The sequence below is a fragment of the Bactrocera oleae genome, chromosome 6 (genome assembly GCF_042242935.1).
Source record: "Bactrocera oleae isolate idBacOlea1 chromosome 6, idBacOlea1, whole genome shotgun sequence".
Lineage (NCBI taxonomy): Eukaryota > Metazoa > Arthropoda > Insecta > Diptera > Tephritidae > Bactrocera > Bactrocera oleae.
Genome location: NC_091540.1, coordinates 50404082 through 50423164, shown reverse-complemented (window position 1 = coordinate 50423164; position 19083 = coordinate 50404082). Strand labels below are relative to the sequence as shown.

At 30.2% G+C, this 19083-nt stretch overlaps 1 protein-coding gene across 2 annotated transcripts; it reads right to left on the bottom strand.

The window, feature by feature from the left end:
• Positions 1-3082: 3082 nt before the first annotated feature.
• Ak1 (Adenylate kinase 1) lies at positions 3083-18906 on the bottom strand. 2 transcript variants are annotated; one of them, XM_070112100.1, is made up of 7 exons: positions 18616-18906; positions 6095-6178; positions 5412-5534; positions 4961-5103; positions 4810-4894; positions 3823-3972; positions 3083-3703 (listed from the first exon to the last, which is right to left on the bottom strand). In XM_070112100.1, exons 1-7 carry the CDS (start codon positions 18616-18618, stop codon positions 3605-3607), a joined length of 687 nt encoding a protein of 228 aa, XP_069968201.1. In that variant the 5' UTR covers positions 18619-18906; the 3' UTR covers positions 3083-3604. The 2 variants fall into 2 exon arrangements, with proteins under 2 accessions (XP_069968201.1, XP_069968202.1); XM_070112101.1 differs by lacking the exon at positions 6095-6178 and having other exon boundaries at positions 18616-18902.
• Positions 18907-19083: the final 177 nt, after the last annotated feature.

Genomic DNA, 19083 nt, shown 5'->3' with positions numbered 1-19083 from the left:
TGCATTAATTATTATTTTTTTTTTTTTGAAATGTGATAGTAAAATCGCTCGACCACCAAGAAACTGTGCGAAAAAGTTGATAATGTGACACTCACACTATATGGACTTGACCGATTTGGTTGCATTTTTTTAATTCTTCGCTGTAATAGTCAAATGTATTAAAATAAGTTGATAAATAAAGAAACATAGCAAAGCGAAGAAGTTTAAGAAATCATGCAGTAAAACTATTTTTCAAAAATGGTTACCAACTCTTCTGATCTTTTAATCTCATAAAATTTGTTTTGAAAAATAATTATTTTTGTATGGTTATCAACCTAAACTTGTACTTGCATTTAAAAATGATTTTGGAAAATATTGCCACCCTTTTAAATTTTTTAATATATTAAATTATTAAATAAATTAAATTTCTTAATATTCATGTGTAAATGTAAACATCTAAACATGTTTAATTTTGAAAAGGGTTGCCACCTTTTGGAAAATATAATTGCAATAAGTTGTCAGAATGTTTACAATAGTTCAATATTTGCAGCTAATGCAAGATTTTTCAGAAATATTTGGTGAATAAATAAATAGAAGAATATGGCTATCAATTCGAAGATCTAAGAATGCAATTTTGATAAATCGCCAAAAATTAATGAATTGATTGTTTCATAAACCCAATCTTCTTTTCTTTAAGTATGAAATATAAGAATTTTAATGCAAGCTAAACAAGCTTCGCAGGAGCCGGTCTGGAATTGTTAACAAGAAATCTTAAATATTTTGACGGAATATTATTCATGAGGTCAGTAAAGCAACTCTGTCCCTATAAACCATGCGTAGTCTTCCGTCATATATGGTCATTTTGTGCTTACCGTTGCATATAGCTTTAGAAACCTCGCTCAATGATGACACCAACCTAAAACCTATTAAGAATGAAAATCCTAAAAATATTGTTACATACATAGGTATGTGTACAACTCGATTAACAAACACCAATTTAAGCTCTATCACAAGCAACTAGTTTTATATAATATAATAATAATATATTTTAATAAGAATTCTTAATAACAAAAGTCTTTGTAAGGAGAAAAGTGAAATAAACTTACTGACAAGTAAATAAATTTCGCTGCAGTAATTTATGTTTCCTTCATCCAAACGGAAGTCCCGTAAGCGCGTCTAAACTTACACTGATGAGAAACTCAATTACTGGTCTTTATAAGCGTAGATGACTGAAATTGTGACCAGAAGAATATTCACAGTAGCAGAAATAAAGTAATTAAAATATTGTATATAAGGTATCCTAGTATTCTGATATGTTAATGTATTTTAAAAAATATTGTTGACTACATTTTTTTGTAAACAAAAAATCTAAATTTTAAGTTAGAGTAAAATTCTAGTTGGGAATACTATGTCGTCTAAGAATTTGGCTATTAGAACAACAAAAGTGAAGATATTTTTCTTTATAAGATGTTTTCTCACTGGGAGATTGACATTGTGTAAATTTTAAGTTGATAGTTAATAATTAGAATTTATAATTAACAGTTAACTTTTTTCTAGAAATATACTTGAATACAAAGTTTGGAGCTTACCTTACTTTCTAAACAATAAAAAACGTTAACTTCGGTTGCACCGAAGCTATACAACCCTTCACAGATACAAAGGTTCCTTACAATAACTTGATTCAGATCTAATTTCGTGAATCGGCAATAAAAAATAAAATTTCCATGCAGGCACTTTACTCCGATCATTCAGTTTATATGATAGCTATATGACATTGTGATCCGATCTAATTCCATTGTTGCCTTAAATAATAATTCATGCCAAATTTCGTGAAGATACCTCGTAAAATGAAAGAGTTTTCTATACAAGCACTAGATTCCGATCGTCAAGTTTGTATGGCAGCTATATGCTATAGTGGTCCGATATCGGTTCCGACAAATGAGCAGCTTCTTAGTGAGAAAAGGACAGGTACAAAATTCCAGATCGATAGCTTAAAAACTGAGAGACTAGTTTGCATATATAGAGACGGACGGACGGACAGACGGACATGGCTAAATCAACTAAGCTCATCATGCTGATCATTTATATATATATTTTATAGGGTCTCCGACGTTTCCTTCTGGGTGTTACAAACTTCGTGGCAAACTTAATATACCTTGTTTAGGGTATAAAAAGGAGAGGGGTAATGGCAAATCATAGCCAATCTGTGAATTTTTGTATACTTTACTATTTAAAAAAACGTTAAATTTCGACTGCACCATGGTGGCCCGATATATATTAATATTATAATAATACACTCTGTTCAGGGTACACTAAATGTTTATATATCCTAAAAATATTAAACCGAGTTATTCTTGATCAAAATAGATTTTGCCTTTTAGTGCACTAGAATTTGTCAGAGAATTGAGCGAGAGTTCCAATGGATGGTATATACAACAGAAGCAAAGTTGATAAGCAATAGAGGTCGGCTTTTTTTAAATTGTATGAATTTACGTATTTCCCAAAACTTCATCATAATCTTAAGATTGCATTAATTCAAGGACTATCACTAAATAGATTTTTCAAAACCATGAACATTAAAACTGAAATACCACTAAGAGATCGTGTGGCGAGTGTGATAACATACTTGTAGTACGTCAAGTCAATGATCAATATTATCAATTTTTTGTCTCATTTCGTGATATGATTCGGTTGCAAACAGGTCGAAACAATAAAGTAATGCTTTCACTTGCTGAACGGATTTGGCTATTTCTTTACGTGATAAAACAGAAATGTGACTAATCACCGGTGATGGTTTGACGTAGAAAATGTAAATTTGGAAATATATTATACATTGTGCCAGACTTTGTTTGGTGGTTTGCCAAAGTATTTTGAACATAAATATCATTCTTGTTTACTTTGGTTGATATCCCTATAGGAAATTCGACATCGCTACAAAACACCCTATATAAAATCGTATGGTTTCTCTGTAAACACCCTGTACTGCATACAAAGCGTTGAGCTATTTACTAATTATGGTTATTAGTTTGAAAATAGCGGTATTTTAATTAATAACTCTGAAAAAGCTCAATCACTTCTGCAAATAAAATTAATTTGATAAAAATCATTAGTTAATAGTTTTTATTGCGACAATTGCTTTTGTTGGTAACAATTTGTAATTTCTTTGCTGTATTGCATTAAGTAAATAAAGTACGTTATAATTTTTAATTAAAGCACATATGTATTTCTCTTAGAGAGCTTTTATGGTTGTACTACAATTTAAGAATAGATTTTTGCACGCCTATGAGGCAATTTCCCATAGCTGATTACTCAAGCGCTCAAGTTATGGGAATTATGTACGCTTGAGTCACTCCTTTTGCCACACAAGTTGGCCGTATATAATTTTAGGTGTATTTTAAGTATCTTTAAGTTAGGCTGTTTGCTTTTTCCATTTTATTTGCTTTTTCCATTTTCTTTGGTTTTTTGCTATTTGCTAATATCATTTGTAGATAGGTATGTGTGTTTGAATTGTGCTATAATATTTATATCTACGTGCGTTCACGTAAAATTAATTAAAGAATAAATAATTTATGCACATACATTTGTATGTATGCATGTGTGTTTGCAGTTGTTGTTGAGTCATTAATTAGGCGCATGCCACCGCCTGAGCCTTCTTCTGTATCAAACAATCCAGTGCGCGTTGCACATCCACGAAAATATCATCGGCGGAACGTTCGGCATTGAGCTGCATATAAATGAAAAACAAAATAAAATAGGAAAAAAATATTAAAATTACAAATTATGTAATCAACATATTTTTAGTAAATAAATATATTTATTTGTAAGGCATTGTCTGCCACTTACCGTTATCGTCTTCTCGATGTATTGGGTTAGAATGGCATTGGTATTTGTTCTAAAGGTGGTCAAACGAGTCTTGATGGTATCCTCATTGTCATCGGCACGCACCTCTGTGGAAGCAGCCGCACGTCCCATAATACGTTGAACCATAACATCCTTAAAATAAAAACAATAGACAAAGGTTTAGTAATTTTTTACATAGGCTTCTTTTTACTGTAATAAACTTTTTGATAAACGAAAAAAAAAAATTAATATAAATATGATTACTACTTGGAAATAAAGAAATCAAAAGGATGGGAATCCATGAATTCGACGGAAATATATAATTTTTTTATTTATGAAAGCTTGAGAAAATATGATAGAGAGTTGGATCAATTTAGGGTTGATACACTTATAAGCTTCAAGATATTTGTTGATATTAGAGATATTTGGCGCTAAGACGAATAAGTTGATGGAATTATATATGTGTATGAGTAGTTTGCTCTTTCAAAGATTCGCCTGAGAGACTTCTCCCTCAGTTTTTGAGATATCGATCTGGAAATTTGCATACCTCCTTTTCTCCCCAATATCGGACTTCTATAGCATATAGCTGTCATACAAACTGAACAATCGGAGTCAAGTGCTTTGACGAGAAATTTTCACGAGTTATTTTCACGAAATTTGGCAGAGATCATTATCTAAGGCAATAATGCAATCTCCGAAGAAATTTTTCAGATCGAATCACTATAGCATATAGCTGCCCTACAAACTGAACGATCGGAATCAAATTCTTGTAAGTAACATTTCGTATTTGTGAAGGGTGTTATAGCTTCGGTGCAACCGAAGTTAACGTTATTTCTTGTTTTTATCACTAAACAAAGTTTTTGTAACCGCTAAAATACCAACAACATCTAGTAGATATCAAGGTGCAAAAACTAGGTCTGCTTTTAAGATAAATAATGGACAATTTATATGGATAAATTTTTCAATAAAATATGAACAGTATATACTTACATCCGAACAATCAAAGTAGATAATTAGATCCGCTGGTGCAATTTGACGTTCAAAAGCTGCGCCTTGATCCTTCTCGCGTGGGTAACTGCAAATAACAAAAGAAAGAGGCTAATAAGCTTTTAAAATTAAATAAAATGTAATCTGCACACACCCATCAATTAGAAAGCCTTTCGAATCGCACTTGTGATCGGCAATAGCTTTGGCTAGCAGGCACAAGACAGCTTCGTTCGGCACCAATTTCCCCTCTTTCATAATGGCTGCCAATTCGCGACCTTTATCGGAGCCAGAGGCCACCTGTGTAATGAAGAAAAAATGTTCATTGTTATTTGAAAATAACTATCAAGCGCGTTATGTTTCATACTGGCTCTCTTGTCAAAACATTTACATGTTACATGGGAACGCAATAACGAAGTTAACAAGTCGAAATGATAACGGAGAGTATGAAAACGGCTCATTAAATTAGACGCTTGTTATTGTTGCTCTATACTATACTGATTATACCAGTTTAATGCAATTATAGCAGTTGTTTGTTCGTTCCACTACTCTCTTCCTAATCGAAGTCGACTATTTTATTGTATTATACCTATGCTATAAGTAATCACCTCTGCGCGCAGTAAGTCACCGGAGCTCAAGTGTGTGAATCCGTACTTCTCTACAATTTTCGCGCATTGTGTGCCTTTGCCGCAACCGGGACCGCCCAAAATCCAGACAATTGGTACGCCAACCTAAAAAATTAAGTAACCATTAAAGTATGCGTTTACAAAGTTAATAATTTAAGTATATACATATATAATTAAGTTTACTACACGACATCTAATTACAATCACCACATTTCAATACCAATAATTAAATTTTAGTTTTTTAATATTTTTTCACTTTTTTTTTACAAAGAAGCAGGGTTGCATAGGCGCGTCATTTTGTTACGACACTCGAGCAAGTAAGTTTGACTGATAAGCTCAAATATGTTGCAATTAGTTGATAGATTCGCTTTTAGAGACATTAAAAAGTATTTATATATGTGTAATAATCATATTTAAATATTATAGACTGTTAGCTGAGTATTATGTAATGCAATCAGAATTTATAGATATAATTTTTTTTCATATGTATGTATTTTGAAGCACACTAAGCAACATCCGTGCAATTTCAGTATTTTCGGAGTCAGACAATTGCTTTTTTTTTATAATTCTTTATTTTCACGCTCATTCGAATTTCCTTAGAAGTACCATACTATACATTACGAAACGTTTAGTTTAGACCTTTCGGTTATTTATCGTTTACTTACACCGATTTGTGCTCTTCGAAGTTCGGCGGCCTTCGATTTGTCATTGGCTTCCTTCTTCATCGCCATTTGATGACACATAAATAACTGGACAAACACATACATAGTGTAATTGAGACATATACGAGTAAATACAGTATATAACAAAAAAGTTGGTGTGCTGAAGCACACATATTTTGCTTATTAAAATATATTTATTCAATTTCGTTTCATTTAAATACTACTTAAATCGTATTAAAATTTCTAGAGCACAGCGGGATTAGTGGCTATTTTGAATTTGAAAAAAATATATATATAATTTTGATATGAATTGGTTTAGCGCAATCATTAGTTATTAGAAATTTATATCTATAAACAATATTCCTGTTAAATATTTTCACTTGAAATGTGCTAATCTAATCGGCATAGTTCATAAATCACTCAGCGGTAAATACACATAAGTTCGGGTGTAAAAAATATAAACAATGGCAAACAATTTCAAAATAAGAGAACACGCGAATTTTAATCCAACAGATTATGAAGAAAATCGAAATTCAAACTACATACTTAAGGAGGTCGTCTGTTTCACGCTCCAATTTCGGGTCTTTTCTTGACGATAGTTTACAAAAAAATGGCACATGATATTTGGAAACAATTTTTTTTTTATCGTTAGTTAATTCTTAAACTGTAATATAGACGCATCTTTCCTTGACGTGTGCTTGGATGCATCGCTCCCGACGTGCGACATATTCGACTTCATGGCAAAAGATTGGAGCTTAAGAACCTTTAAGATTTTTTTGCGTACTGTTTATAACCAGATAAAAGCTTTTCTGAATATTTAAAAATCTAACTAAATGACAGGGATTTAAAAAAGGTTACACATGTTACTCATCATTTTAGGTTTCCGTACTTTGGGCTTTGGGTTGACTTAAATAAAAAGAGTAAAAAATTTACGTAAGATATACTTGTATGTATATCAAATAGTTTTTTTGGTTTTCTGCTATAATAACGTCATTGATATAAAACCACCGTATTGTGTTAGAGTATTGTGAGAGTAATAAGCAAAATTGTTTTAAAAAATATGGCAAAAATTAACCATTTGTCATTCGAAAATTTGAATCCACAAACAACTGCTTTGGCTATCACGGTTGCAACTAAAAATAAAACAACCCATTAAGAAAAATATGAAGGTCAAGTAAAAGTTCTTCAAAAAGTCCAAAGTAATTATTAAGGCGTCAAGGCAGCTAGATATTTTCTCACGCATACCTTTTTGCAATTTTGAAAACTTGAGTAATCAATAATCAGGCGATTCTTACGCGAGCATTGTTTGTAGAGTAGGACAGGTCGTGCACATTTCTAAATACTAACAGACAGGGCATTTTGCCAGCTCTTAATGATGTGTGGCAGCGAAAATATTGCTTTGCCACTTGTTAAAGCTTCTTAAAAAGCATAAAGAATGACATACTTTTATTAGTTTTTTAATGTTATACATAATTAATACTCTTCTTTTCTTGTTGAAAACGCGCGTTTTTTCTCTGAAATTATTTGAATTTATTCATTTTTGTCAACATACATTTCTTCGCTGGATTTTTTTTTGAAATATGTGGAAACCTGCAAATTATTAATATTTCATATTAAATAATAAATAAAAATTTAGCTGATTCCATTATTTATTACAAAAAAATAATATTGAATAATGTAACTTTGATAGCAACTAGTTTCATAGATATTTATAAACCGCTTATTACAAAATAAAAAGGTTGTCTTTGATTCGGTTTTTTTCTTCCGATAATTAAAAAACCTAGATTTGTGAAAGCAAAACAATATTTAATAGTTAAATACAATCTCAAGAGCATCTGTAGATTCCGGTTACGTTTGATTATATCAGTTTATTTAATTTATATCAAACGTTTGTTCGATTTGACACTCGAAACGAAATCAACATGTCATTTATATCTACAAAAAAGATCAGAAAATGATATATATATATATATTTAACATTTTACCAAATATGCTTCAAAATCGATTGATATTTGTTAAATATTAAATTATTATACACAATGCTTGAAAAGTTATCAAAATCGCATATTTATTTTGATATTGCGCAAGTTTCTTTATTTTATTTTGAACTAGTTGTTCTTATATAAATAATAGCGAAAGTCACGAGCATTATCATTTATTTATTAAGTAAATACAATTTTTAAACCATTTTATTATTGATTGACGAAAGGCCGGCCATTTATCTGGCAATTTGTAATTAGGTGTCAAAATATTGCAGCCGTAAATACAAACACACATATCCATATGCACGGTTATAATATAGTCAATATATATCCAACATAAGCGTAGCGTGAAAGCACAAAGTGTAAATACAGAGAAACGCGCGGACTTGACCGTCAAAGTAGTCAATTATGACATTGAGCGATTTGTGTGCTGAGATAATTGCGTGTAAAATTGTCAGACAGAAATTCATTGTTAAAAGCAACCAAATATTTAAAAATAAATTCAAAAAAAAAAAAAAAACAATTTACAACCAAACGAAAGAGGCAACAAGTGCATTCGAATATTTATATTCATGCCTATAAATCTAAAAGTGTCTCGGTGTTTCTATAGACAATTTGCGTGTAATTCAATTGTGCCATTTATGACACTAATGCAAAATGACAATAAAAATATGAAAAGAATTTTACGAAAGAGTTGAAACAAAATAATAAATAACAACTGAAGCGCAAACATGAGCTCAACGACATGAATGATAATTTATACGCAAAGTGGCAACTAAAACCAATTTATAATAATAATGATGCTAATTTGTACATTAAACATACACACACACGCATAAAATCAAATATATTTTTAAGTCGACACATTGCTTTATTTGTTATTGTAGTTGTTTTGTTGATATTCCAGTAGCACTTTTAGTTTTGAATCTTGCTATTGTCGCAAATCATGCATTTGACAGTTGTTAATGGCTAATGTCATAAAACAATGTGGCGAGATACTAGTATAAAAGAGTAATTAACGAGTAACTGATTACATTGTGATTGTCATTGTATTTAATATATACATGTGTATAATTAGAAATAAGTCAGAATTTTTCCACCATTGAGATTATAAAGACAATAAATATATCCAAAATTATTATTTCAAGTTTGTAGACACAAATTTACGTTTTTTAATTTGTTGCCGATGCGGTTTTTTGGCTTCAACTGTTGTGATTTCTAAGCTAAAGAACTCTGAGTTTTACCTGCCGACTTTTCAAAAATTCTCATTCCGAAGAAAATGTCGAAACTATATAGAAAACGAACCAGATTTTATTTGTGGAATAAATATGTAATCACAGGCGTATGTGTATATGGAAGCTAGAGAATGTACTGAATCGTCGTTAACAATTATTTATCAGATCACATTATTGTCAAATGTCAACATAAAAGATGTTCATTTAATTTGCTTAGAATACTTCGGTATAAAGTCAGATGTAGAAAAGGAGGTGTCGGCATGGCATGAAAAGTATTATTATATTGTAAAAGTGCTGTAAAGGTATTATGTATATGTACCAAATTTGGTTCAAATTGATGTTATCGCTTAGACAAAACCATCTACGAAAAAAATTATTTGCTTTCACGCATTCATATGTATGCTTAAATTATACTATTAAATTTATGTTATGTATTTTAATGATTTGAATTTTTTAAACAGATGACGACCGTTCACAGCATCTCTTTCGTTTGAACCCTTAATATGTTATCATATCGTATAATTCTTTTTGTACTTAAAATTTTCAAACTTTTATCTGACTATTAAATCGAACTATAAAAGAAGAAATATTTAAACTGTATCGTATAGTGAATATTGCCGCGATTCAATTCATATTTTCGATTTAGTCGAATGATTTTACTACATGTCTATATAAGTTATATTTAAAAAATATCTTGATTAATGCAAACTGTAAAATGTTTACTTGTATAAAGATACACTATAATGTTAAACACCCTAACTCCTAACTCAATTTGATCTTTATCCATCCATTCAACCATTTTATATTCAAAACTTTACTTCAAAACTTTGTTGTGTAAGAACAAAAGTGTATTCGTCATGCTCTATAAGAGAACTCTCAATTAAATATGCAAATCGAAAATTATTGAATCGATTATGCTAATATTGCAACAATGTATTGTTAATGGTTTCTGTTAGGTCTAAAGCATAAAAAAATACTCAATGGTTGGCGCTTGAGTGTAGATACTATTAAAACTCATAGTATATCAGTATAAATCTAGACAATAAGCGCAGCTGGAGCCGAAATACGAGTATATCCTCAATTCGACCAATGATTTTGTAAACACTTGGGCCAGTTAATTTTCCAATGAAGTTCTTTTGACCGTAAGTATAGGTATAAATACACTCGTATGTAGGTGGTAATGCCCCTAATTAATAATTTTTCATTTTAGTACTTGTTTTCTAATAAACTGTTAGGATAATAATACTGCGATAATGCGGTAATGAAACTGTGATTTTCGAAAATACGTGTATATGTGTATTAGCACTCGATTGCGAAATTGTGAATTATCTTTGAAGATCACACCTTTATGTAAAACAAACAACACTTTTGACCAGCTGTTCGATAACTTCATCCGCAGGGTAGAACTTTTTCAGCTAAGCAAAACTGTTTGCTTTCAAAATTAAGGCAAACAAATTAAAGGCATTTACAAACGCTAAATAACAGTATTTATGTACTTTAGACTTTGTTAAAAAAATAATAATAATTACGATTTCAGCTAAAATAATAGAAATATCAACTTAGGTCAAATATAAATATAAAAATTATAAATATTATCGGCTTATGCTATAATGTGTAAAAACTATTGGATACAATTTAAATTCACAAATATATGTACATGTATGGTTATGTATATGTTTTATATATTTCATATAAATTCTACAGTTTAGTGGCCCCAAATGAACAACAAGAATTTCGCTGGCAACCTGCAGGTTTTTGGGAATTAAAATATTATTTAGTATACAATTTGCTTTAAATCATAAGAACATTAAAAGAGCAAAGCGAAAATTATAAATATATACATAAATCAAATCAGACGTTCTGAAGGGAAAGCGCCCACAATAGGCTGAAGGTAAAGGCGAGGGCAACGAGACCGCAAATTTCTAAATATAAAAAAAAAAAAAAAAAAAAAAATTAAAAAAAAAATAAAAAAAAAATAAAAAATTGTGCAAATTTTTCATATGACGTTCATGGTTTGTTAAATGTTCCTCTTGCTCGCTCTCTCTCATTTCCGGTGAATTCAATTTAGGGTAAAGAAAAATATAAAAGAAATAATTGAAGAATTAGTAACAGTCTTATGAAGTGCAAATTGTACAGTTATGTGTAAAAAGAAAATAAGAACGGTTTCAAAATATTTGTTACATTTACTGATAAAACTTAAGTATGAAAATAGTATTTCACTTTAAAGGGTTTTATACATTTGCAAGTCAGAAAAAACGCTTTTTTGGCGATCTTTTTTGAAGAGGCATTTTATTTGATAAATACTTTTACATGAACATATTGAATATTTAAAGAATTTAATGTCCTTTCGGTAAATCGGTAATTAATTTTAAAAAATTTGGAATACCTAGGAGGACCTCCGAAAATTAATTTTTCTTAAAAATACAAAAAACCAAAAAAAAAATTATAACAATTATTACAATCCAGGATATGATCGCAGGACTAGTGAAAGTTTTGATTTTTGACAAAATGATGGCTTCCTAAAAAACACTCGTTTTGTGCCGAAAATTTTACACTTCGGAGTTACTTATAAAAACGAAATTATTATCAAAAATCTCATTCCTTTGATTATCACCTGATCTGTGAAAATTAAGGGGTTAGAGGTAGTCAGAGAAACGAAAAAATGAGAATTTTCAGTAATTTTTTTTTGCTATTAAATCATGTAATTTGACAACAGTGTAATATGACATAATTATGCAATGTTTCAACTTGAAGTCACGATAATTTCAAAAAAAAAATTTCATTTTCAAAGTTGTGTGTTGACCCAGTTCCAAAAAAAAAGGTCCTTGCGGTGACAATCATAAGTCCTTGGAAATTCATTTAAAATCAATCGGATGAAAAAAGTTAGTTTTATAAATAGATACTCCTGGGCCTGATCGAAGCTTTTTTTTTTCAAAAATTAAAAAAATGGCGACCTCAGGAATTTTTTTGCTAGATTTTTTGGAAAAAATCAGCAGTTAATTGGTCTTAAAAAATCCTTCGTTCAGGACCGAGTTTATTATGTATTCTAAAAGCTGTGTACATTTCAATAAAATCTACTGAGCGGTTTTCCAGTTACAGTTGTCACCAGTTCGAAAACAATAGTTTTGAGAAAAACATATTTAAAGTTTATTGCAGCTGCCGCTAGCTGCCTGCTCCCGAGCGCTCTTTGTTATTTGTCGAATAACTCAAAAATTTTCAGAGAATATTTTCAAGATATTACACTTAACGAAAAGGCAAAATTTTTTGAAAATTCTGACTACCCCTAACCCCTTAAAGTTGATCGGTCTAGCCGTTTCTGATAACTTTTCCTCACCGACTCTGAAAATAGCGTTTAGAAAAAAACGCGTTTAAAGTTTTGGTAGCCGATTACACTAACATAGATAATTCTTACAAGTACATATGCTCATATCTCCGAAATTATTAGTCGAATCAACTTCAAATTTGCGAAAATTCGATACATAAGCAAAAAAAATTAGATTTTTAGAAATCCACAAGTGGATATAAGCCCTTATTATATGAATTTCAATCCCATTGGCGTTTTGAAGTACATTTTTTGGTTGGGAATTATAACTAATTTACGCTTGCTCTTACATTTTTATATAGTTGACCAATATTGCATTTCATAAATTCAATATTACATCGAATAATTAAAACTATCTGATAACATTTCCAACCTACTATATATATACATATACGTATGGCTACCACACTAAATAGGTTCAAAAAAGGTTGCCAGCTGTTTAAAATGTTTATACAATTATGTTGTTAATTTTAATATTGCATTATAATATTTTCAAGAGAGATTTCTGTAAAAGCTATTTGCAGTAAAGATTGCCACCTGTTTGAAAATTTGTTTAAACAAAAATAAATTCAATATTACAATACTTGCATAAAATGAAAGTCTTTTGACAGATGTTAGTTGTATGAATAAATAAATATTTGCGCAAGGATCGATCGCTAAAATGTGTGTAGTGAAAATAACCAATTTGATATGTCTAACTTTGCGACACACATAGGGAAGTCTTACTTTTAAAACTCGTAGCTATACACAAATTTCTTTATTTTTACACAGCCTATTCATGTGGTCCATGAACTCACTTCAAAAACCTAAGGTGTGAAATCTACAGAAATTATAAACAAAAAAAACGAACAAATCTATAAAGCAATAATCAAATACAGTGAATTGTTTATAATTTGTTTGAAAACATTTCAACTATTTTAAAAATAAATCTATATGCACATACGTATAATATGTATCAGGTAAATTGAGAGATTGCCCGAATGCGAGAGTCATCAAGAAAACAAACGCTTAAATCATTTTGAAGGATTATTTAGTTGTTGGTAACAATTAATTTCCAATAGTCCAAAAGCTCAGATTTTTCTTCACTACTATTCCAATCTTTTAATATTTTTCAAAACAATAATATAATTTAAAACATTCGAAGTTATAATATGTATATAATTTTAAGCAAACAATGCAACCCTTAAATTCACTCTAAAGAATTTATCAAAATCGAGTTAAGCGGTTTCACATGTATATTGTGACCACACGTTTGGAAATTCATATAAACACACCTACTTATTTCGGCTAATAATGATGTTAATTATTATGATGACTTTAATGGGTGGCACAACAATAAAGCAAGAAAAGTAATAACACAGAGCATGGTTCAATGCAAAATTTTATAACTTTTTCATTAGAATTTCTTTCAATTTTTAATTTTTTTTTTGTTTCTGAATAAACAAACAAATTACTTCCTTGGTACTTTTTAAGGGGTGGCAGGGTTAGGTATGTGGTTTTAAATTTTGCGTTTTTGGCATCTGTTACACGAACTTTAAGAAAAATATTATTATTATTTTCGTTGTTTACACTATCGAGTGTGTCTTCTAGGTAAAAATATGCATGCAACAATAAGCAAATGAAAATTAATTTTGTATACGTGTAATAACAAAACCGCAGTAATAAAATGTAATTTTCATTTTCCCTTTTGAACGCAGAATGTGTTATTAACGAAAAACTAGTGTTCGTGAATGAAAGTGCAGCAACAAATTGTAATATTTTGTGCAATAAAGGCGAACAAAAATTTATTATTTTGCAACCGAGAATTTTTGCGGTGAGAATGTGTGTTTAATATAGAATATAGTGAGCAATGTAGCGGAGTGGGTTGAGTCCTTGTTAATTTTTTATTTTTCTTGTAATCCCAAAAATCTTCATCAAAAATAATTTTAAAATTTCTAATCCCAAATAATGGATGAAAAAATTAAAAATAAATGTAATAAATAATAAATTTTTAATACAAATACCGGATTAAAAAAGTATAAATATATATAATTCGTGTTCTACCATTTTGGTTATCTTTCGAAAAGAAAAGCTCATTTTTAATAAAATATCAACACGATTTCGCACTCTTTGTCTTATTTACATTTAATTGCTATTAATTAAAGTATTGCAGCAAGAAATATGTAAATCTTTCTTTTTTCTCCTTTTCTGCCAAACATCTTAATTTAAAATTTGAAAATTTCAAGCTAGAATCTGAATTAAAAATAAAAATTTTTTCAATTTTTAATCCCGAATTTTTGAAAAAAAATTCGCAACAATGCTTCGTAACTATCATTCGTAATACCATGGTTCATGGTGGCAGTCATTTGGCAGTTAACGTCTAAATTTCGGGTGCCTATTTGAAATGAAAAATTCATTTAACCGATAAACGACATTTTGGGAATTTCTTTGAAAAAACGTCTAGAAATTGTTATGTGGTTATATTTCGAAAACGACTAGTCGACTTATTTAGTTGTAAATTAATGTAATCCGCCTATTTGTTTACACATTTTGAACTGACTTCAAACTTTTATGTAAGGTTTTATACAACCGAAAATTACGTTGTTCGCATCTTTTTTTCACAATTATATTATTCAAATTTGCAGATCAAAAATAAAGGTTTCAGTTCGAGCAACTTATATGCATTTAGTTCCCAAATACTATTGTTGGGGTGGAAACTTTTGGACAATGTGGCAGATTTTTAAACGAATGTATGTATATTTTTTGGTTTTTATTATAAACTAAAATATTTCTTTTTTTTTGGTTTCCTCGATTATATAGTGGCAAATATTTCTATAAAGAAAATAGTTTCATCAAAAATTCGCAGTAGTTGACACCCACATATTTTATGTTTATGTATACATATGTATGTATGTACATTCGATTCTTTAACGTCACGGACTAACAACAAATAGAATATTAGAAAGATTAAAAAACCATCACTTCTCTTAATTTATTATGCTTCATAAAAAAAATTGTACCCACATTAAATATATAAATTATAACATATGTACATAACTTATAGTAGACCACGTGATTATTAAAAAATATATATTTTTTTAAATTAAACTCATACATTGTGGAAGCGCCGCTATCTTCACACATCACCAAAGCTTTTTTTCAAAATTGTCACACACAAAATTAAAGTCACACGAGAATTCGTATTACATTATATATAGTTTAAGAAAGAATTCTAGTATAATTTTCTTAAAATATAACTCAGCTGATACTCCACGCACCGCTAATTGTAGTAAAACTGCACATTCACCGCGAGCGAATTCAAAGATAATCACCGGCTTTAAGTCATAGCTGAGCGCCAGTTACGAATGCGACGACTCAAAAAAGTCGCTATGTTTTTGTTTACTTTTATAAAAACAATCGAACAAATGCTGAATAAGCAAAAAAAAATTATGTAAATTTACCAACAAAGTTCGCTTGCCGGCTTACGAATAAACGCACGATCGGGAGAATGGTGTCGGAACATATGACGGCATGCTATTTCAACGTAATAAAACTACGAAGTGCAAAAGTTGAATTGAGTTGTTGTTGGAATAACATCGCCATAACACTTTCGAGCGCGAGTTGGTGACATTGTGGTATGGCTTTTGACTTTCGGAACAACCAACTTACTAACGGTCGTTTTATTGATGATTCGCAATTAGCGACTAATTTATGCAAAAATAACAAACCGAAAAACCCCGAATATTTAAAAGTCAGCACTTTGACGTCAAAACTCCAGGAATGTAGACAATCCACTTTGGTATATTTTCGCAAAACAGTAAGCCAAACAATCAGCTATCCCTTTCTCTTCGAACTGTATATTCTTGTGTTATTTATCATTTTGTATACTCTGTACGTTTGTTTTTATTTATTTATTTTTTTTTGGTAGACTATTTTCGTATGTAAATCGCTGCTAATAAAAATAAAAAGAGAAATATGCGAGTGTAGAAAGGTAGAAAAAATGGTTTTGGAATTTTTGAAAGGACGGATTTGTTGTTTCAATGATGAGTTAACTGTTTGGAAGTTGTATTTTGTTGCGTGTTTGCGGGTGTGTGTACTATATTTGTTTGTTTTCTTTCTATTTATGAACTATAAAAATTAAACCTCTTTTAATAGAGTGCACTTGCTCTTAATATAATTTACGTGGTATTGGTTTATTTTTGTTGTACACGATCTTCACATTTGGAGCAAATAATGCTTGAAAATGGATATTTGATAATAATAGAAAATTGTGTTTTTGGCATGGATCAGAAGTACATAGCATCCTATGGAACAAACTGTCCAGCATGGTTAGCACAACTCAATTTTTTCGATAATTTACTTAGAATTTGGAAATAATAGGCATACATCAACAAATAAATTTGCAAAAAACGAGAATAGTAGAGTAAAATTAGAATTTAAAAATATTCAAAGCGCTATCTTAAAAATAAATGTATGTATAATATATCCATAAAGGCGTGCCAGACATATTTTTTTTTTTAAATAAAGTATTAAGTAAGTTTTATTGATTTCTAATTCTGAGATATCCCAAAACGACGTGAATGGAGTTGTTTCAAGCTTTGCCAAGCATTGCTTGAGTGTGAATTTGATTTGCATTTATCGTCAGTTATTGAATATTTAATTAGTATAGTCTAAATTTATTGTAAATTGCACTTTCAATGAATACTCCCTCAAAGATAAAACATTAACATTAAAATTTTTGATTTTTTGAAGTTAAAACTTTTGACTTCTTGCTGGTCCAACGGATATACAAATAACAGCTGATTTTTCAATGGTGGCTGTTGATTATAACAACTGATTTTTGTCAATCGTAACTGTGTTTCAACTAAATTTTTTCTACCCAACTGTTGTTTGGCTCACTAAAAAATTTAACATTAATATGTGGAATGTTTGTATATTAGGGTATATTACTTTTTTTCTCTGTGCTAAATGAAGAACCTGGCGGCATAGGTTAAAGGTTTTAAGTGCAATAGCTCATTCAAAAATTCAATTTCCCACATAAACAACACAGGAATTTTTTTCGGTTTCAAATCGAGTTTCGACGTAAAATTTTTTTAGGAATAATTTGCTACAAAACTGTACAGACTTCCTTCTACCCATGAATAAAGGTTAAAATAATGAATTAACGAATTCTTGAAGCCTTGTCCACTCACACATCTTTGCATCTAATTTTGTTTGGAAAAACAAAAAAAAACAAAAATTGTGCGTAGCAGTGGTCGTTTCACATTGGACATGTCTGCTCCATATCCGACCTTGCCCTTTAATGTTTTTAGATTATATTTATTATTGAAAAATATGCATGTATATGTATGTGTAAATATCACTATATTTGAGAGTTATTGGCCTCAACTTTCCAAAGTACCGTCTTAAAGAGATTACCTTATCATATTAATCGATAAAAGAAGCATAAAAAATTTCGAACTATGCACTTATGTTTGATATACATATATATTGTAGTATAGTACTGCTTGATTTCGTAATATAAACAATAAAATATTTAGTACATTATTTTAAGGTAATTGCTTACACGCGCAAAGAGCAACAACTTTCTGTTTTCATTTCTCTACTACACACATGTATACACACATACACACGCATATTTCTGCTTATATCTACATCGTGACAACTACGACTACGATTAGGGTCAAGGTCGTTGTCAATAGCGAGTGATGAACGCTCGTAGCGTTGTGAGAAAATCTCTTTTATTTTGACAAGTACAATAAGTACTTATGGCTACTTTCTACGCATATTCTACTTCAACCCTACCCCACAATACTAAATCTAATTGTTTATGAAAAATCCAATAATGAATCACAGTTCACTTTAGTAGGACAATGTCAAATCAAATGGGGTTAAAAGGAGTGTTGTTTTGCCAGAGGTTAAGCATTTTTCTTTTGAGGCAACAGTAAAAAAATCCAAAGTTTTGCTTGAGTTACAAGACTACACAAATTCACTTGGTTCACTTACCATGATGATTAAATGTAGTTTTTGTGATTTGCGTTTAGTTTGAGTAATATTTCAGCAATGTTTATGCACGCCTTTGGAATTTCGCCTGGACGGTCAGTCGTGTGCTCAGCTGTTGCTTCTCAATGCTAGGGAATTCTTTAACGATTTCGACGAACAAATTTCTCCGTTGTAATTATTGTGTACTATAGTCACGCAAATTTTCCGCTTTTGGCGAAAATCGGTACCCAATTGGTTAAGCCGAACACTATAGGCACTTGCGCTCACGGTGAATGTTTAAAAATGACTAAAACTTTTTATGCCTGCACACAACTCTTGCAAGAAAATACACGAGCTTATGCGTTAATTTGTTTATTTACGGCGCACGAGCGAATTTCGTTTATTTTCAGCCCACGCCAATGAAGAAAATTTGCAGTACTCAAGGAGATCGTGTCGGAAACAATAATAATAAATTTTGTTTTTAGTTTTTTT